The sequence below is a fragment of the Hyaena hyaena genome, unplaced genomic scaffold, assembly GCF_003009895.1.
Source record: "Hyaena hyaena isolate Hyena2069 unplaced genomic scaffold, ASM300989v1 scaffold_1090, whole genome shotgun sequence".
NCBI classification, from domain to species: Eukaryota; Metazoa; Chordata; class Mammalia; order Carnivora; family Hyaenidae; genus Hyaena; species Hyaena hyaena.
This window is the reverse complement of record NW_024081722.1, coordinates 171937-194198: the sequence shown is the minus strand read 5'-3', so window position 1 is coordinate 194198 and position 22262 is coordinate 171937. Positions and strand designations below refer to the sequence as shown.

The window sequence follows — 22262 nt, the reverse complement described above, 5'->3', positions numbered from 1 at the left end:
GAATAAGTATACTTATATAAAACAACATAAAATAACTTATACATGAAAAATACAAACAGCCAGATATGCTTTTATCATAAGACAAATGCGCCCTTAAATTCAAGAATATGCATTAAAAAAACGAAGTAATGAAAATTTCATTCAAAAAATTTGCTAGTAAAAAATATATATATTTCAGAATTTTGGGGGTAAAATTTGGTTTCCCTTAAGCTGAAAATTCCTAGTGCCTGTATAGTAAATAAATTCAGAAAAAATTTAATTTGAATAAACAATGCATATATTCATAAAGTATTGCTATTTTTAAAAAGTAATGTACTTCTACAAGACAATACACACAAAAATTTATCTCACCAAGTCTCAGATTTAGTTATGCTGAAAATTAAGCTTTGTATTTTGGGTGTCGATGTGATTCTAGTACAACTGAAAAATTACACTAAAATTTAATTATTCTCACACAGCAAATCCAAGTACATATGGAATTTATGTGGAGCATGTGTGTGCACATGGGCACTAAAGCTTTGCTATCCTTCAGTTACCAAGTAATGAGTAAATTGAACCTTCTTTCAAACACTTTATCTAATGCTATAGATATTAGCATTAGACACTGTGTGTGTGTGTGTGTGTGTGTGTGTGTGTGTTGGGGAAAAATTTTTTTTGAGAACAGTGGCTGATTCACATACAAGTAAGCTAGAATCTGTAGTTGAACATCATCAATAAATTCACACTAAAAATACTTAGTTTAAACAAATATAGTCTGGTTAAGTATACAATAAGATACATTCTATATATATTTGATTTGTCCTTTAATAAACCCTCAAACATACAGATTTATTGGATTCTAGATCTTGATCTTTCCTGCTGTTTTATTCACTTCCTCTAAGTGTGGATATAACAAATACATCTTCTTATAATCCCATGTCCCTAAATATAACTAACACTTCCAGATTTATTGGAAATGAAGAAGCCAACTCATATCTCAGTCAAAAGTAAAGAAATGATATTACAAACCAGCTTGGTAATTGTATCATAGTTATCCATCCTTCTGACGTAGAAAAGACTCCTATCACATGGAAGTTTTCTTAATAGTTACTAGACAATTATCTTATTTGATCAAAATCTGAGCAAAGTTTTTAATGACAAAATTCTTATCTTCCACAAAGCAGGGACATAATCAAAGCATTCTCCCTGGGTGACTTCAGAGAGAAAAGAACAGTGGGGCACCAGCCAGCCAGCCTCCTGGTCCAATAGGCTAGCTGTCCTCAAAAGAACACAAACTGCTTCCTACCTAGAAATTCTAAAAGTGCATCACTGCTATTCTAACATTAAACATAAATGATGGATTTCTATACACATTCTTAAGAAAATTTTGAACATTCTTAAATAAACAGGAACCAGAAGAAAAGGAATTTTCATATACAAAAGGAAGGATGTTCAAAGGAATATTTTCAACAATGTTTTATGAAAACAAATTACTGTAATTTAAGGATATAGTTATAAATCTTTTTAGAATATAATATGTAGTATATTGAAAAGTGTCCAATTCTGTATATTTATGAGTTGAATATGTGCTGAAGAGTCAAAAGTAAGTAGAACAGTAACAAAATCAATATGAATATTGATTTCCTAACCTTTTTTTGGACCTTACAAAACAATTTCACATATTTGTGCAAGTCTAAATATATCCATGAAGACTCTCATCAAGTTTTCTGTAATAGTCTAACACCAACACATTTTCAAATGGACAGCTCTAATTACTAAATGTCTAATTACTGAATGTTTCACAGCGGCCTGGTGAAAAATGGAAACATGTTCGTGGTAGGGGTACACATATTTTGATTTATTTATTTATTATTATTTTAAAAATTTTTTCGAAGGTTGATTATGCTCAGATCAGTATCAGGAAATACTTTCTACAAAAGCTCTCTTGGGTCTTTTCTTAAGGGTCTCTACCTCTATTGATACAACATTCCGTGCAATTCACTTTAAATCAGTACACACTATGATTGATGTAGTCAGGTTGAAATCATTCAGAAGCTGAAAATAAAAGCAGTCATGAATAAAGGTTGGTTATTTCTCTGAATGTTTGTTTTCCAGAGTGTCTGCTTCGTATCCATCACCCTGTTAGGAAAGAATCCTGGCTAAGTAGAATTATTAGTCTTATTCCTCTGCATCTACCAGGCACAGGTATAGGCCTTCCCAGACTAAAGCCAAAACGACTATAAATATTTTTGAGGCAAAATGAATCAGATTTAAAACCACTGTACCAAAAAATATGTTTATATTAAAGACAGAATAAATAAAACCAAGTTAATTATGACTCTTGTGAAGAAAGCATACCTGAAAAAAAGAGAAATCGTGTGCTTAAAAGTTAGCACTAACATGGACAAGGCAAGGCTTAAAACTATCTCTTACATTGTGGTTATCTACTGACATATTTGCTTGCCTGATTTGTTTTGGGATGTGCTTAACAGTCAAATGGTCAGATCAAGGTAAAGAAGAGATCAGCTGCAAAAGTTCAAAATCACAGCTTCCTCTCTTACCTTCCACTGAGGAGGAAGCCAATAACCACTGCCAACAAAATGACTCCCACTGTCACAGACACAGCAATTATAGGAATCTGGCTTTGATCGCTGGAGGCTGCAACTGCTGATAGAAGACACAGAAATTGGAACCCGTGGTTAAAGAGATCATATGCATTCAAATAAGAGCTGCTTAATAGTTGGTAATCGATGCATGGTTTAAGCAATTCACCCACATTTGGCCGAGATTTCCCCCTAATATCTCTGCTCAATGGTGTGTAATTGAAAAGACATCTTTAGGAGAAAATATTTACTTTCCAAATGGAAATTTGAAAGAATCACTAAGTCACTGACTGTTTCCTTGTCATCATAAAAAATGAATGTAATTGTTTGCATAGTATTTATCTAGGGATCTTAGGTTTGCAAGATAATGAAACTTAGTCCTTGGTAGCAAACACCTTAGTCTAAACAAGAGGTGCTAAGTATCCAAGATTTGGCATTTTAGACTTTGAATGTGGCTATTCTCTAGAAAAAAAATCTTGACACCTCAGACAGGATTTTTTCCCATAGACATATGTTAAAGTCCAAAATGTTGCAGTTATGACTTCAGTGAAGCTAACATAATATTCTGAAAATAAGTTTAAACATCATGATTTCAAGCAGAATATAATCAGTGATTATAGTTTATATATAGGACTACTTTTTGAAAACTATCGAGATATACACTTAGAACTTTGAGAAGTCTGCCTTAAGATTAAAGTCATTTACATTATCTTTTTTTAAACACATGGATTTAGAAGAAATATTATATATTTTAACTGTACAATTACCATAATAAAGGGGAATATGGACATGATAAGATAGTTGTATCTAATTAAGTATGGGGATATTTCCTTTATGTTGATAACTACACTGTGTTAGAATAAGAACCCTACAGAGCAAAATTAATTTTACTAATGTTCTTAAGAAATCCTCAGTAAGATACCTACCATGCTATTGTTTAACAGCATAATCATTTTGATAAATTCAGAGTGACATTAGTTAACCTTCATAACAAATTTTAAGTATCAAGAGAAATAACAACTGTACTTTTCCTGTTTTGTTTCTTGGAAACCTTTACCAGGTCTTGGCTCCATCAATAGTTTTGGACATCCAAACACTGCCCTTTCTATTCTGGTCTCCGCTTCCTTCATTCTTTCAAACCAAAATTGACTGAATCTCTGACCACTTCTTGCACTTGATCTACACTTTCAACCCTTATAGACCAGTCATCAGACCCAATATCACCAGTAGCTTGTTCATGTAGAAGAAAGACTCTTATTGACAGTTTAAATCTATGTTCTTGTACTCCCTTTTCTTGGTTGCAGTTCAATGGCTTTTTATTTTGATTCCTCTCCTTTATTCTGATTTTGAAATCTGTGGTAGGGAATTTAAACATGATAAGGAGTATAAATGGGGTACAGTAAAGCTACTGTCATTAGTAACCACTATCATTAGTAACCTTCCCCAAGATTTGCTTTATTAGTCTGTAAACGCAGATTACTTACAGCATTGCTTTTTCCCAGTTCTTTAATTTTCTTTTTGGCAAGAGGCAATGTTTCCAGAAGAAATTATGCAGACGTGGTCCATATACATTTAACGTTATTTTTATCAGGTTCTAACTACCGTTCCAATATTTATTTTCTCTACTTAATTTCCTAACAATCATCCCCATAATGCATCTTCCTCAGTTTCTCAAAACATTAATCCATTATGCCTTCTCATGTTTTATTAATGTTAAACTGTAAAGATTAGAGAGTCATCAAGTCTGAACTCTAAGGTTAAATAAAACTGTATGGTTATGGAGCTTCCTTTGCTTTACCTAACTCCAATATCAGAATCCTTCCTCTCTCTTCCAAGGCCTGGTTCCTTCAAAGATCTCCCTTCAGGAGAGATCTTCAGTCAGTTATAGGCTACTTCTCTGCTACTTCCAAGACTGAATGGATAATTCTTCTTAGTAGAAACAAATCCTTATTCCTAAACTTACTGATGTTGGTTTAAATTTGAAAGCAGATCCAACATTAACTAGGTATACAGGCTAAAGCAAAGTATTTAACTTTATCAAGGCTCATTTCATTAATCTCCCAATAAGGATAATTTTCCTGGATCATTATATTTCTGTTTAGAGATAATATTTAGTATAATGCTTCAACTATTGACAGCCTTAAACAATTAGTAAGTATTATTTCTACATATTGTTATCTCTTGCTTTATCATTCCTATTCTTTCCTATTCAGCATCTTGATTAAGTTATCTAGAACCAACATTGTTATTTCTTTATTTATTATTTATTATTATCTGAAAATGAACATTATTAAATTCCCTCTGCAACTTCTCTTCTGCCTTTTCATTCCATGCATGGCATTCTTGCTAAACACAAAGAATACTTTTCCATTTACTTTACCATGCTCCATAATAAGGTATTTGTCTTTGTTGAACATAAACTTCAACCTTGAGACTCTGCTTCCTTTTGGTTTCTAGAACATCAGATGAGGTGTTTTTCCCTTTCCCTCACTATGAAGCACTATTTTGTCAGTTCTGCTGGCTCCACATTCTCTCCCTACACCTTCTGCATGAACAATTCCTGATGAATGCTCCTGATCCTTCACACTTCTTTCCTTACTCTTAAATCTTTTTCTGTCTTTCTCCCTTCCTACTTTCTTTTCTCTCTACCTTTTATGGGCACAATTTTGCATATGACATCAGTTAACTCTAAGGTCATGAGTCCGAAATTTAGATTTCCATCTCTTACTTCACTTCAAAGCATGACTCTATTAAAAAACAAAAACAAAACAAGAAACAGACTGCTTTCCTTTTATTTGGATTTATTTTCATATACAAATAACATGTTTATACCACATCTACCTCCCTAAAGGCATTAACAAAAACACATCAATAAATAAACACCATAAATCAAACCATGAATCAGATTGATTTGATCCCTTTTCTTCTGGATTCTTTTAACTACCACTGAATTTTTCTTAACTCTTATTTGCCCATTAGTTACCAAACATTTTTGTGTTTCTTTTGATTTTCCCCACGAATTATATTTTTTCATTCAACACTCACTATTTGATTAAAATCCACTGGACTATGATACACTGGTATTATAAGTGTTCCCTTAGCCTTCTATGTGCTCATAAATACGGCACATATCCAAAAATGTCACTTTGATCATGTTTCTCTGATCAAAAAGTTAATAAATACCTACTACCTATGAAAAAAAAAATCCTGAATTCTCCATCTAGTTTTCAAAAGCCCTTCTAAACAAATTCTAACAAATCTTTCTGGTCTCAATATGCCATTTTGGGAACTCTGAGATATCATTTTGGAGAAAGAGGGCATGATTAATCAGAGGTAGGGATAAAAACAGGACATTTTCTGGCTAACCAAAGTATTAATTTTGAGAAAAAAATACTGGTGCTTAGTACTGTCAAATGTTTCATTTTTAATAATTTATAAGATCTTATCTAATTTAACAATATGTAAAACTATGCACTTAGGTATGGAATGTAATCTTGCAATAAAATATTTTTAATGGCATCCCAAAAATTTCAAATTATCAATACATTTTATGCAAATATTTTGTTAGTAATGCCAAATCACAAACATTTACATTTACATTTTTTTAATCTACCATTCACTTAAATAAGATCTTTTTGTATAACAGACAATTAAATCAAGGGCCTATGAGTAAGAATTTCAATAATGTATTTTCATTTTTTAACAAAAACTGCAGCTTTTTCTAAGTTCCTTGATGGGCTTTAATTATTTTATTATTTCAAATGTACTTAAGACACAAATTTCTAGTCATTCACATTTCCTATTTTTTTAACTTGTGAATTAGTCTTGGAAGAATAGTTGAGGAATATTTGGGGAATGCATAAAAGTAAATTTGGAGCAATGTAACACACTACCATTAAGGGATATTAGTTGTAGACACTAATAGTCTTTAGTAAATAATGTTTATTTTTAAATAACTATATACTTACATTATCCCTGAAAACTTTAAGGTATATACTGAGAAATCATATTGTTTATCTCATTTTGTTTCTCATACTCTTGATTACAAATCCATATTATGTAGATATTCTCCACATTTTAGCTATATATTTAGATCATCATGAATCTGAAAAGATTTGTTAAAGCCAGATTATAGGGTTTTTGAGGGCTGGCTGAAAATTTGGGGTCTTTCTCCCACAGCTGTAACTATCTATCAATTTTCTTGATAAGATAATTTGATCAAAGCCATAATTTTCGATATGTAATATGAGCACATAGGAATTAATGGGTAGATTTAGAACAACCTGGGAGGCAAATACACACACAAAAAAATGGTGAACATGATTAGTCAACAGGGATTTCAAATTAAAGCCATAATGAGATATCACTAGTCACCTGTCCAAAATGACTGAAAGAAAAATATAGTGACATCAGCAAATGCTGATGAAGATGTGGAGAAACTGATCACTCATACATTGCTGCATTGCTGGTGGGACTGTAAAATAGTACAGCCACTCTGGAAAGTCATTTGGCAGTTTCCCACAAAATTCAAAATTAAACATAAAATTGCCTTATGATATAGCAATTGTACTCTTGGGTATTTATCTCAGGGAAATGAAAATTTAGGTTGATATAAAAGCATGTACATGAATTTTCACAGCATCTCACTGGTAATAGCAAGAATTGGTACCAGCCCAGATGTCTTTCAACAGGTGAATTGTTAATTTTTTTTATAGTTTATTTATTTTTGAGACAGAGAGAGATACAACATGAGTAGGGGAGGGGCAGAGAGAGAGGGAGACACAGAATCTGAAATAGGCTCCAGGCTCTGAGCTGCCAGCACAGAACACAATGAAGGGGTCGAACCCATGAACCCTGAGATCATGACCTGAGCCAATCAGAGGCTTAATTGACTGAGCCACCCAAGCTCCCCGACAGGTGAATTGTTAAACAAATTGTGTCCCACACATACCAAAGAATACTATTCAACAACAACAAAAAAAGAAGCAAACTTGATGTACATAACAACTTGCACGAATCTCCAGGTAACTACACTGAGTGAAAAATGTCTATTCTAAACTAAAAGGTCACATATTGTATGATTCCATTTATGGAACATTTATGAAACATCAAAATATTAGAAATGAATGTTTAGATATTAGTGGTTGTCAGTGATTAGTTAAGGAACAGGAGCTGCTGCTCCCAAAGGCAGTTGATATAGTTATAATAGGGCAGCTGGAAGGAGCTTTATGATGTTGGAACTGTGAAGTATCTTGACCATGATGGTAGATATACAAACCTACACAACTGACCAAATTGTATAGAACTTAACTTAATACACACACACACAAGCCTACGTAATACACACATAAAAAGGAGTACAAGGAAAGTTAAGTAAGATTGGAGGATTACAGCAATGTCAATATCCTGATTGTGATCTTATGCTATAGTTTTGCAAAATGTTACCAGTGGGAAAAACTGAAAAAATTGTACAAGAATTCACTCTGCATCATTCCTTACAACTGCATGTGAAGCTACACTTATCTTGATAAGAAATTTCATTTAAATAACAGAATAACTATTTCAGCAATTCGGTTATACAGATTTGAATCAAGTAGGTAAGAATTGGATAAAAGAAAGTAATACATTGGGGAAAAATTCATAAAAGAAGCACAAAAGTGTTAGTAAATTTTGGCAAGTGGGAGTTAAGAAACGTTCAGTGATAGTCTCAAAGTTTCAAGACAATTTATGTTAAAAGAAAACAGGAAAAAGAGCTAACTTGGCTGGCTGGACAGTTTCATTAATGCTGGGTTTATTTGCTGGTGTGTTTTATCATTGCTCTTGGGAAAAGGGATGATTTACAAGGCCAATTTAAAGATTTATTTGCATGCATAACAAAATTAAAATAGAGTGGATACTATGCCATTTATAAAATATAAACTAAAGCTTGAGAGAGAAAGAATAGTTTAAAATTTTCTACCCAAATCCTCATTTTAAATAGCATTTCTAAAATAAAGATTTTTGCATTTCTGTGTTTGTGTTTGCATTTGGTTTTAGGACTATATTAATGACATTTGATAATGTATATGAAAAAGAAAAGCCCATCATAAAATTTTTATGAACTATATATAATATAAATTAAATATAAATTTAAAAATTATTCAATGAATAACTTCATGCATCATGATTACAAATGAAGTATCCAATTAGAAAAGTCTTTTTACAATGAGAAAGAATGAAATCATGCCGTTTGCAGCAAATTGGATGGAACTGGAAGGTATTATGCTGAGTGAAATATGTCAGTCAGAGGACAGATACCGTATGTTTTCACTCATATGTGAATCTTGAGAAACTGAACAGAAGACCATGGGAGAAAGGAAGGGGAAAAAATAGATACAAATAGAGAGGGAAGGAGGAAAGCCACAAGAGACTTTTAAATACATTGAACAAACTGGGGATGGATGGAGTGGGGGAGAGAGGAAAATGGGTGACAGGCATGGGGGAGGGCACTTGTTGGGATGAGCACTGGGTGTTATATGTAAGCCAATTTGACAATAAATTATATTTCATAAAAAAGAACAGTCTTTTTAAAGTGTATACTCAAGGTAATGATTTTCAGATAATTTTGTTTTAACATACTTGAATGATAAGATAGTATTTCCTTAGTAATGGTGACTCATTAAAGCCAGTATTCTTAACTGTGACTCACCAAATGAAAATACATACACACATATTTGACATTTCACACTACTCCTGGCGTTATTTTCTTCTTAACAAAACTTTTATTTATCTTCTTCTAATCCTACTTTTCATGTGTGTTCTAGGGAAAGTAATCTAAAGATTTTGATTGTCATTAAAGAGAAAAATGTTTTATGCTATTTTATCTGAAAAAAAATGGTGCAAGAAGGGTTTTCCAGAAGGATTTCTAGATTCTTCACTCAGGGATACTGCCAGAGATGTTGATTTTTTAAAACAATCAGATTGGTTGCTGAGAGCACCATTTTCTTGCCAAACTTAATACTAACAAATGCTCCCTGTAGAATTTTCATAGAAAGACTAAGCCTGGTAGCATTGTTCAATGAAACAAGTAAAAATAAATGGCAATAATTCAATAAAGAATGGCAGCTGTGGAAGGAAAGTCTTTAGACGCAAGGTTTAAGCATTTCTTAAGGATTTCCTGATGTTTCATCTCCCAGTAGACTAAATGTGATGAGGAGCAGGGACCGATGTGTTAACCTACTAACCTACCATAATAGCATGACAGATGCTTCCTACCTGAAGGGGTCATGCCTGGGAGAGAGAGAGGAGCAGGAGACTGACAGGATGCCCAGAGAGAGTATTGATCCACTGACTCTTTTCTGGTAACCATTACAGAGACATGAGTTGACAGTAATTAAAATGACTTACACACTGGGATGGTTTCAAACTCAAATCTTCGACTGAAGACACCATAGCCTGCTGCTGTGCGTGCTCGAATTTGGAAGACATATACTGAAGCTGGTTTCAAGCCCTCTGCAGTTACAGTTGTCTCTTTGGATTTGATAATTGTATAGCTGGTTTCTTGGTCCTTGGATTACACATGTACATACAATAAAAAAGCCAACATGTGAATTACTAATGACAACAAAACAGAATCATAAATCAGAAAATAATCAGAAACTAAGAGACTTGCTATTAGTAAACATACAATCAGGAAAAAAAATCTGTACATCTTAGGTGTGCTATCTATATAGTATCTAAAAGTGTTTTCTAGAACTCAAAATTGGTGGGTAACACGTTCTCCACTCATCCATCATACTTGTTTTTGGCAGACATAAATTTGTAAACTTTTAAATATGATTTTCAGGAGATAAAATGTTTTTAACATTTATTCACTCATTCAGTCATTCATTCATTCATTCAGAGACAGCGGGAAAGGGAGGGGCAGAGAGAGAATCGCAAGACAAGCTCCACTCTGTTATTACAAACCCTGATGCGGGGCTTGAACTCGCAAAACATGAGGTCATGACCTGAGCCGAAATCAAGGGTCTGTCACTTAACCCATTGAGCCACCCACCCAGGTACCCCTGTGGGAGATAAATTATTTTACAGACTCTATTTCAATATTGGTATTCTTATGCTTATTTTTGTTAAAATATTTTATTGGAACACATCTAACATGCTGCCTGTTTATGGAGTAAGGTGACAATGTGTCATATATCACCAGGTTAAGGCTTATGCTTTGTATCTTTGGTGAGTTTCATTTCTAATTATATTTAGGGCTCGGAAGAAGGAATGAGTACTTCCCTGAGAAGTCTAATTTCAATTCACCGAGTTCAAATGGATTACTAAAGAAAAACTGCAAATAAACTTTTTTTTTTAAACTGTATTTTTTCACATTTATGTGTTTGAACTGGGTGAGTAGTTAATGGAGATGCAGTGAAAACAAAATTACTGTAAAGATAGTTTTGGAAACTGAAACAAATAGGAAACTGTTCCTATTTTGACTGCTACCAAAGTCTAGACTAACCATCCATAACTTCTTATCTCTGAGATTATCACACTGAATAGAAAATCTTAGATCTAAACACACAGGGTCCCTGTTTTGAACTTTCTCTTCCTTTGTATTTTTTTGTGTGTTTCTTGGCTAAAGTTATCTTTGCCTAATGTGTTCTACACTTATTACATTTCTGATAGATATTAAAGAATGAATTCATGATAGATAATGGTTAGAGATTTTTTCCTCTGTTTGTAGGAACTGTTCTCTACTTAGAGTATCTGATTGATGACTGTAAACCATCATTTTCCAGATATTTCAGAGAATTTTATTTTACAATTAAAAACTGTATTGATTATTTTAAAAATATAATGGGAATACATGTAAAAGATTTTTTTTCTGAAATGAGAAAAGAATTGAAAATGAGAATATAACAATTCCTTCTCAAGCCCTCTAATAGGGAATGTGGTTATTATTTAATCTTCATAACACTACTAAAATGCAAAATAAATGCAAACCATGCTTGCATGTTACATGGACTTCAGCTTCCCTTGAGATTTACAATCAATAGCAGCATGCCATGCTGTGACTTCAGTGTGAACACTATAATCATATGCTTAAATACCACAAGCTCATGTTTATTTTTACCTTCAGTTTCCTTATCTGTAAAATTGGGGTAGAAATTGGTGCCTGGATATTCTCACGGAGATACTATAAGAATTAGATAAGTAATGCATGTGAAAACACTTAACAACTGTTAACATAAAGGGTATATTTTCATTGCCTTTATTATTTTTTTTCTAATTTGACACATCAAAGTCTACTGGTAATCATGTTCTATACTACCACCAATACAATCTAAAATATATAACCTATTAACATTTATTTGTTTTAAAGCAAGTTTACCATTGCTCATTTAATATAGTCAAACATATAGAATTATCTTAAGGTTAAATGCATCCAGATTTCTATCTAAATAGCAACGTTCTAATTTCTATTTTTTAACATTCATTTATTTTTGAGAGAGAGAGAGAGAGAGTGCAAGTGGGAGAGGGCAGAGAGAGGGGGAGACATAAAATCTGAGCTGTCAGCACAGAGCCTGACACAGGGTTCAAACTCATGAGATCATGACCAGAATGGAAGTTGGGCGGTTAACAACTGAGCCACCCACGTGCCCAGATTGTTCTAATTTCTAATGCAAATAGGCTTTGTGATTCATTCTATGCAAACAATTATTTTTTTTCAATGCACAGATTAATTTAATTGCCAAGTTTTTATGGTATAAGAAATATCATTAGAGTTTTGCAAAAAATTTGAACTCAACCTCAGTTTTTTCTTCTTTAAAATGGGATAAAATTGTTTATCAAGTGCACTGTGAGCACATAGAGATGGAGATGCAGATGACGTACATAGCACCCAACAATCTCCATAACATAACAGTTTATAGGTAAATTTGACTTGAGTCTGTAGCATGATGGCAAATTTAATAAAAAGAAAAAACATTAAAACACTCTTGTAAATTTCTAACTATTGAGCCACCCGAGTGGCTTAGTCAGTTAAGCATCTGGCTTTGGGTCAGGATATGATCTTGGGGTTCATGAGTTTGAGCCCCACATCAGGCTATGTGCTGACAGCTTAGAGCCTGGAGCCTGCTTCAGATTCTGTGTCTCCCTCTCTCGAGGTCCCTCCCTCCCTCTCTCTCTCTCAAAAATAAACATTAAAAAAATTTAAATCCATAACTATTGAAGTCAGAATTAATGTTATTTTAAATTATTATAGGTTGGTATTTTTGCCGAAAAGGAGGGGGGGGATTTCATTACAAGGAAACTGGCATGCTGCTCCTTGAAATAATGCATGATCTAATACCAATCACACAAAATTGCACCACATTCTGATTTATATATTAACATTACATGGATCTCAGTTCTTCCTTATCTGAGTTCTGGTTGTACTTTGTCTCTCTGGGGTAGTCAAATGCTATATAGTCATAGGGACTCGCCAAAGCATATATGTAAGGGAGTGAAAACCAAAAATGCACAGTTTGAATTGCCTAAGTAGCTTCCAAAACGTGCTTCTGTCCCACTCCTTTTAGTCATTGCTGTGCTATAATTTCCTTGATATCACAAACCCTATATACACATCTTCAACATCCACGGCCATCAGGCTGCCAAATCCTGGTCAGGGCAATGGCTTTTGCTGCCTTCATACTCCTGCTGAGCAAATGAGCTACATTCCCCAGCTGCTTAGCAAACACTGTTCACACGCAGTGAAGGGAGGGCCTTGGCAGAAGGAGCCAGCTGGCAAACACCCTGCCAAGGGGCAGCTTCCCTGTGCTTCTGCCTTTAATTAAGAGATGGCAATGGGCCCATCACCAAGCAGGAGCAGAGAGGCCCAATGACCTCTATTAGAGCAGGGCAATCGTAGGCAGAAATGCCAGCTGGCAAATGCATGAGCCCTGGAAAGCTCTGCCACCTGTGTCTGGCCAAGAGCCATCCAATAAAATGGCGGTGTCATTCTGAAGGATCAAAATGAGCTCTGGAAACCTATCAGGACTCCCACCTCAGCACATGCTATAAAAACTCATTATCCTTTTTTTTCTTCTGAAAGTATTAAAAAAAACTTTCATGTATTTTATTAGTATGCTCAATAATTTTGCTTGGCAAAAATTTCTTGGAATTAATATTTTCACTGTAAAAAGGAAAACACTGACCAAAAGAAGTTAATAACTTCCCCCAATAATATATTATATAATGGTTTCACTGCTTTTAACGAATGTAAGTGGGCAACTTTCTATTCATTTACTGAGACTATGTATAGAAATATTTTATAAAATTATTTTTTCTTACATTGAGTTACACAGATAAAAGAATGTATTAATACAGCATTAAATATAAAATATTAAGTATAAAACTAAGTTTTCATGAATTAGTATAAGTTAAAAAATTGAACTATAAATAAAATAATGCCATAACATTATGGTTGAGAAACATTGGTTGAGAAACTATTTGTTTTAACATTAATGGTAGCTTAAAGAAAAGAAAAAAATGATAAATCCTTGCTTTTATTGAGTATTACATATGTGAGACTCATACATATGCTGAGGAGCAATAGTAGAAATAATGAAAGATTACTTATAAGAGGGAAAAATAAGAGAATCTCATTAGAAGCAATTAAGAAAACCATACTTTGGTCTAGCTAGTTGCTTCAGTGGAAGAAAAGCTATAAAGAAAAATAATAAGTTGTCAAATTTAAGTCTTCTTGGTGTTGAACTTTTTTCATCTAAGATGTATATTCATATATAGAGTTTTGGTGCATAGTTATTTTTAAATTTTTTAATACTCCCTTTTATGTATCAATTTTTAAAAAGAAGGCTTTATGTCTAATGTGGGGCTTGAACTCATGACCCTGAGATCAAGAGTTGCATGCTCCACTGACTGAGCCAGCCAGCACCCCTGTGGCATATTTATTTTTAAATGCCATTATGCATTTCAACTTCTTTTAAAATCAATTTCAATTACAATAAAATTTGAAACTTAAAATATTAACCAAAAAAATTCAGTCTATGTATTCAGCTTTGTATTAGCATAACATATTAAAATTTACCAAAAAAGTAAATAAGGAATGTAAACCTTAATTTAACAAATTATTTTTGGATATAGCATGCATTTAAATTGTAGACCTCTAGAATTTACAACGCAGTTTGGAGTACTACTTCCAGAGAAACAAGAATCAGTGAGGATTATTAATGTAACAACATTTTACTTGATTTACCTTATTGTTTTTTTTATAACAAATAGTATAAATGATATACTAACACAATTTTTTTAAGATTTTATTTTTAATAATCTCTATACCCAATGTGGGGCTTGAGCTCACAGACTCCAGATCAGGAGACTATAGATGCTGGCGAGGGTGTGGATAAACGTGCACCCTCCTGCACTGTTGGTGGGAATGTAAACTGGTGCAGCCCCTCTGGAAAACAGTGTGGAGGTTCCTCACAAAATTAACAATAGAATAGGGATACAGGAGTGCATAGGGACACATGTACCCCAATGTTCATAGCAGTACTCTCAACAATAGTCAAGATCAAGAGTCACATGCTTCATCAACTGAGCCAGCCAGGTGCCCCTATCCTAACATAATTTTGTCTCACAAGTATTCCCTTTGATGATAACATATTTGAGGATATGATCTTTTTTATGAAATAGAAGAATCTATTTCTATCATTTCTGTTCCCTAATTATCCGATAGTTATTTGTTATGCTACCAGCAAGTCATTCTAAGAAGGATAACTACTTCAAAAGTAATAATTAACTGTTTATTCACCTATTTATAAAATCAATGTAAGAGCATTGTATGGGCATTCAAAGCTTAGAAAAGATATGTAGACTGCCCCGTTGTCCTCCTTCACTCCCCCACTAATGTTTTACCCTCTGTCATTATCTTTATACAGGTAACTGTCAAATCAATGAGTGAAATAAGAATTAAAAATCTCTATAATGCTAGGCATTAATTTAATGTATTTCATAATATTTACCTATGCTCTTCCATCTACACATATACACGGAATGTTGAAATTTTAACTCCCATTAATAGAATATAAATATTTTTCTTGATATTTTTGCATTAGTACAAGGAGAACCGCTTATTTCCTTTCTCTTTTCCAGCGTCTTAGTGTGAGTAATTTCTTTGGAATTGCAAAGTAAGTTTTTAACTTCTTCCTATCCTCTTCACTATCCCTCTATGAGATGGAGTGATGGCCCCATGAGTGTAAGGAAAGTAATTGAGTAAGTGTGGCAGAGTCCTTTCCTTTTCTTTTGGGATCTGCGTCTCTGCAAATGCTTGTAATCTTTTTCTACTCCTGCTTTCAAAGGATGTGTACTCTGAGTCAGAGTTTCCTACCCTTCAGTGAGAGTCTGGTTTAAGCACATTTCTATATCTCCTCTACTAGAAGTCAGGTTGTTTTAAGGAGGGTTTGTCATTCAGGTCCAGACTCATAAAAATCAAAGTAAAATGGGGTGGGAAGTGTAGGAAGACCCACGGTGACTACATATCCAAGCTGTATAGTAGAATTCTGCTTTAGAAATTTAAATTCAGCTTTATTTTCCATCTTTACTATTTCTTTATCAAGAGCTCACTTGGTTGTGGATTCAGGAAAGAGGAAGAGGGAAAATTATTGCCTTTAGACCTCACAACTATTATGGCAAAGCTTGCAAGAATGGGCCTAAGAGATAACTCAGGAGAGAAGAAATTGAGAAGTTATAGGGAATGTGAGGCATACAATTCTGATTTTGTGCCCTCAAATTTTAAAATAAAGTTTATAATACAGTATTAGACTTTTGATATGGATTTTTAAAATTATACTTTATGTTCATATGTTATCTATCCATATCTCCTTAGGAGCATAGGTATTATGCAGGGTTAATGGTCAAAATCTTATGTGTTTTTACTTGCCGTACATGGCAGTCACTGCTGCAGAACTTAAGTGTTTGCAACACTTTCAAAATGTCCAATGACTTCACCTTTTAATACTGTGAAACCTAGTTAAGCTGATGTTAGACTATATGGCAGTAGTCTGCAGCATAAACTATTTGGCAGATATCGAACACAAATAGAATGCTTCCTATATACTTCTAGCCTCCATAATCTTGTCATTGATTTACCCATAAAATTGCAACATACTTTTCTAAAAATTGGATAATTGCAGTTGCTAAAATGACATGAAGAAGAAGGAGGAGGAGGAGGAGGAGGAAGGGGAGGAGAAGGGGAAGGAGTGGGAAGAAGAAAAGGGAGGAGAAGGGGGAGGGGAAAGGGAAGGGGGAAGGCAAGTGGAAGAGGGAGGAGGAAAATGGGGAGGAAAAGGAGGAGAGGAAGAAGGAGGCAAAGGAGAAAGAGAAGAAGAAAGGACATTCTTTATTCTTAGTCTCACCTTCTCAAAATATTTAATTTCATACTCCAGGATAATTCCATTGGGACGATCTGGCTCTTGCCAAGACAAAGAGATACTGTTTTTTGCAATCTTCCCCTTTTTCACATTGGTGACTGGAGAGGGGGCTGCAAAATAGTAGAAGTAAAGAATGTGTGATTAACAGAGTCCTGAAGTTACAATGTGGTACAATGTATAATGGCATTCTTAGTATGTAGTATAATTACTACATTAGCAATTTGGCAAAAAGCTGAATAAACAATTACATTTTCTTTTAACCTGAAAGCAATTTTACTTTATGTAATAAAAAGTTTTACAGATTGTAAAGTGTGTTACGAATATAAATTAAGTTTCTTGAGAATTTTCTTCAAATGATAGTCATATAAAATCTTAAGTCTTTTTTCTATAAAGTTTAGAAACATAAATGAACTACCTTACTTTTCTTATGGAAAAAAGACGTTTTTGATGATCTTATATATTTTGCATGTACTAAAATTTATTGACTCTGTATAATATATCCCATTATGCTAGTACACACTATTATCTATATTACCATATTTTCATAACATTAAGAACCTTTATAATTTTTTAATGATATGGGTCCTATAATCCTTGATAAAATTATATGTTAAACATAGTGGGTGTTGCCTTCAAACATACATTATTCAAGTTGTAGTATTTCTCAAAAACAATAGAAGATAAAATAAACATTTTCTTAATACAAAATTTTTTCCTCTAAGATAAGGAACAAGTATAGGATTTCTACTCCTATAATTTTTATTAAATATAATATTAGATGTCCTAGCTATCGTAACTAGGCAAGAAAAGAAAATAAAATACATTCAAACTGGAAAAAAAGTAAAAGTGTCACTATTTGCAGATGACTACATATAGAAACAGCTAAAGACTCTACCAAAAATGTTACCAAAACTAAAATTAATTTAGTCAAGTTGCTGGATATAAAATGAGTACACAAAAATATGTTATCTTTCTATACAATAATAATGAACTATTAGAAAGGGAAATTAAGAGAACAATCACATCTACAATTACATTAAAAAGGATAAAATATGAAAGAATAAAATTAAAGAGGTGAAAGATCTGTATTCTGAAAACTAGAAGACACTGAAGAAAGAAATTGAAGACAACACGAATAAATTGAATGATATGCAATGCTCATAGATTGGAGGAATTAATATTGTCAAAATGTCCATACCATCTATAGCAATCTACAGATTCAATTCGATCTCAATCAAAATATGAATGATATTTTTCATAAAATTATAATAAATAATCCTAAAATGCATAGAAAATCACAAAAGACACCAATTAGCTAAAGCAATAACAAAACTGGGAGTGTCATACTCCTTGATTTCAAACTATACTACAAAGATATAGTGACCAAATGGTGTGATACTGGAACAAAAACAGACATATAGATCTATGGAACAGAAGAGAAAGTCCAGATATGAACTCACACATACATAGCCTTTTTTTTTTTTTTTTTTAACAAGTGAAGAAAGAGCCTATAATGCAGAAAGGATATTTTCAATAAACGATGTTTGGAAAACTGTGTAGCCACATGTGAAAGGATGAAACTGAACCATTATCTTATGCCATACACAAAAATTAACTACAAATGCATTAAAGACGTGAATATAACATTTGAAACCATAAAACTCCTAGAAGAAAACATAGACATTGTTCTTAGTGACTTTTTTTTAGATATTTTTACCTCTTCAGGCAAAAGCACAAAAGCAACATTTTTAATTTTTTAAAAATGTTTATTTATTTTTGAGAGAGACAGAGCACAAGAAGAGGAAGGGCAGAGAGAGAGGGAGACAGAATCCAAAGCAAGTTCCAGGCTCTGAACTATCAGCACAGAGCCAGATAACAAGGCTCAAACTCATGAACCATGAGATCATGACCTGAGCCAAAGCTAGACGCTCAACCAACTGAGCCACCCAGGTGCCCCCAAAAGCAATTTTTCAAAAAAAAGTGGAGAAACAGGCACCCTCCTACACTGTTGGTGGGAATGTAAGCTGGTGCAACCCCTCTGGAAAGCAGCGTGGAGTTTCCTCAGGAAACTAACAATAGAACTCCCCTATGACCCAGCAGTAGCCCTGCTAGGAATTTACCCAAGGGATACAGGAGTGCTGATGCAGAGGGGCACATGTACCCCAATGTTCATAGCAGCACTCTCAACAATAGCCAAATCATGGAAAGAACCTAAGTGTCCATCAAGTGATGAATGGATCAAGAAGATGCAGTGTATTTATACAATGGAATACTACATGGCAATGAGAAAGAATGAAATCTGGCCATGTGTAGCAACATGGATGGACCTTGAGGGTGTTATGCTGAGCGAAATAAGTCAGGCAGAGAAGGACAGATACCATATGTTTGCACGTATAGGAGGATTAGGAGGAACTTAATGGAGGACCATGGGGGAGAAGAAGGGAGGAAATAGTGGGGGAGAGGGAGAGAGGCAAACCATGAGAGATTCTTGAATGCTGAGAACAAACAGACGGCTGATGGGGGTGGGAGAGAGGGGAAGGGGGGTGATGGCATGGGGGAGGTCACTTGTTGGGATGAGCACTAGGTGTTATATGAAAACCAACTTGACAATAAGCTCTTTTTAAAAAAAAATGGGACTACAAGGCTTCTGGGTGGCTTAGTCAGTTAAGAGTCTGACTCTTGATCTCAGCTTAGGTCATGATCTCATGGCAAATGGGGTCGAGCTCTGTGTCCAGCTCTTCACTAACAGTAAGGAGTCTGCTTGGGATTCTGTCTCCCTCCCTCTACCCCTTCTCCCTCTGTCTCTCAAAATAAATAAATAAACTTAAAAATAATGGGACTACATCAAACTATAAAACCTTTGCATAGTAAAGTCAACCATCAACAAAATGAGAAGTCAGTTTACTGAATAAGAGAAGTTACTTGCAAATGATATGCCTGATAAAGGGTTATATCCAAAATATACAAAGAGCTCACACAACTTAAAAACAAAAAAACATAACCTGATTAAAACAAAAATGGATAGAAGACTTGAATAAATGCATTTCCAAAGAAGACACACAGACAGCCAACAGGCACATTAAAAGGTGCTCAACATCACTAATCATCACAAAAATGCACATGAAAACCACAATGATATAGCACTTCACACCTGTCAGAATGGCTATTATCAAAAGGATAAGAAATAGCAAGTGTTGGCAAAGATGTGAGAAAAGGGATCCCTCATGTACTATTGGCGGATAAACTGGTACAGCTGCTATGAAAACAACATGGAGATCCATCGAAAATTCAAAATAGAACTTCCACAAGTTCTAGGGATTCCTCTTCTGGGTATTTATCCAAAAAAAAGAGTGAAAACACTAATTTGAAGAGATCTCTATGTTCACTGCAGCTTAATTTACAATAACCAAGATAAGGAAGCAACCTAAGTAGCAATCAATAGATGAATAGATATAAAAGATGTTATATATTTACCTATGTGATATATATAGCATATGTTTGGTATATATATATGTGTGTGTGTGTGTGTTTGCATGTGTGCATATGTATACACACAAGGACTATTACTCAGCTATAAGAAAATGGAAACTTGTCATTATAACAACATGGATGGACCTAAAGGGTAGTATACTAAGTGAAATAAGTCTGACAGAGAAAGACAAATACTTCATGATTTCACTTATATATGGAGTTTAAAAAAACAAAACAAAGAAACAAAAAAATGGAAACAGTAAATGATACAGAGAATAAAGTAGTGGTTGTCAAAGAGCTGAGAAATAGGGAAACAGGTGGAATAGGTGAAGAGGACAAAGACGTGTCAAGTTACAATTATAAAATACATCACGGGGATGCAATGTATAGCATAGGAAATATAATCAATAATATTATAATGATTTTATATAGTGACAGATAGTAACTTGACCTATCGTGGTGATCATTTCATAATGTATAAAAATATTCACTCACTATCTTGTGCACTTGAAACTAATATAAAATTGTATGTCTAAAAAACAAATGTTTTATTAGAAATCATAGTTACTTATATGTTCATTGCTATCTGTTAGCACCTATTAAATGACTTTACTAATAAAAATAGAAAAAAATATATATGCTATTTTAGATATGTCTGGATTCCAAGCATATCGATATTTGATTCAATATCCATTTTGTCAATCTGTAGATATTTGTACAGATTCTGGGTATGACAACACAAATATGTGATGGTTAATATCTTTCTTGATGTCGATGACCATTACTTTTGCAATTTTTGGCTTTGATAAGATACAGGTGGGGCCTCTGGGTCACTCAGTCGGTTAAGTTTCCGACTTTAACTCAGGTCATGATCTCACAGTTTGTGGGTTCAAGCCCCGTGTCAGGCTCTGTGCTGACAGCTCAGAGCTTGAAGCCTGCTTCAGATTCTGTGTCTCTCTCTCTGCCACTATGCTGCTCTCTCTCTCTCTCTCTCCCCAATATAAATAAACATTAAAAAATGTAAAAAAAAAGACACACATAGGGAATAGTGTATAGCCAGAGTCACAGCCTTATCTGAACCATATCAAACATGTGAGATTAAATTATATATAAATATATGTAATTTACATATTAGATATAGAATGTAGATATATTTGAATATATATAAACTAGATATATTTCTTTCTATACAAATATATATACTTTACTCACTCAAGAGTAAAAGACAAATCCAGAACTGCATACAAGGATCCACATCGTCTGGCACGCTGTATCTTTTCTTACTTCATCTCCTGCTAGGTCTGCCTGGCTTTCTGTTCTTAGGGTGCTTCAGACACACTTCTGCCTAAGAACTTGGTATTCCAGCATCAGAAGTGCTTCTCACCCTGACTTCTCCAGGGTTCTCTCCCTCTCCTGTGGTTTCCTCACTGAGACCTTGCCTGTCCACTCTAAGATTCGAGTTACCAGTTCTCACCCTAGCCCCTTTCTCCTCACCATGCCCTCTGCCCCTTCAGGGTTTTAATTTTCTCCTTAGCTCTTGCACTTGCACTACCTGATATACATATCTGAATTACAAATTTGTTTTTTTCAATCCCCTCAAGTAGAAGGTAATTTTTATGAGGACAGAGATATTATTTTATTCACTGCTGAATTCCTAGATCTAGGACAATGCCTGAGATAGAGGAGAGTCTAATGTATGTGTATGAAACAAATGATTGATAACAATCAAAGTGATATATATACAAAGCCTTTTAACATTATTATGTCAACAAAATCAACTGTGAAACTCAAGGGTGAAGTATGTCTTTTA

General features: G+C 33.9%; 1 protein-coding gene across 1 annotated transcript in view; it reads right to left on the bottom strand.

Moving 5' to 3' along the window:
- Positions 1 to 22262, bottom strand: part of EPHA5 (EPH receptor A5) — a 269981-nt gene that overhangs the window by 77023 nt on the left and 170696 nt on the right. Inside the window, exons 4-6 of the mRNA XM_039222255.1 lie at positions 16967 to 17091; positions 9969 to 10128; positions 2541 to 2646 (exon numbers count right to left, since the gene is read on the bottom strand). Coding sequence (XP_039078186.1) covers positions 2541 to 2646; positions 9969 to 10128; positions 16967 to 17091 — 391 coding nt within the window. The remainder of the gene's footprint in view (positions 1 to 2540; positions 2647 to 9968; positions 10129 to 16966; positions 17092 to 22262) is intronic.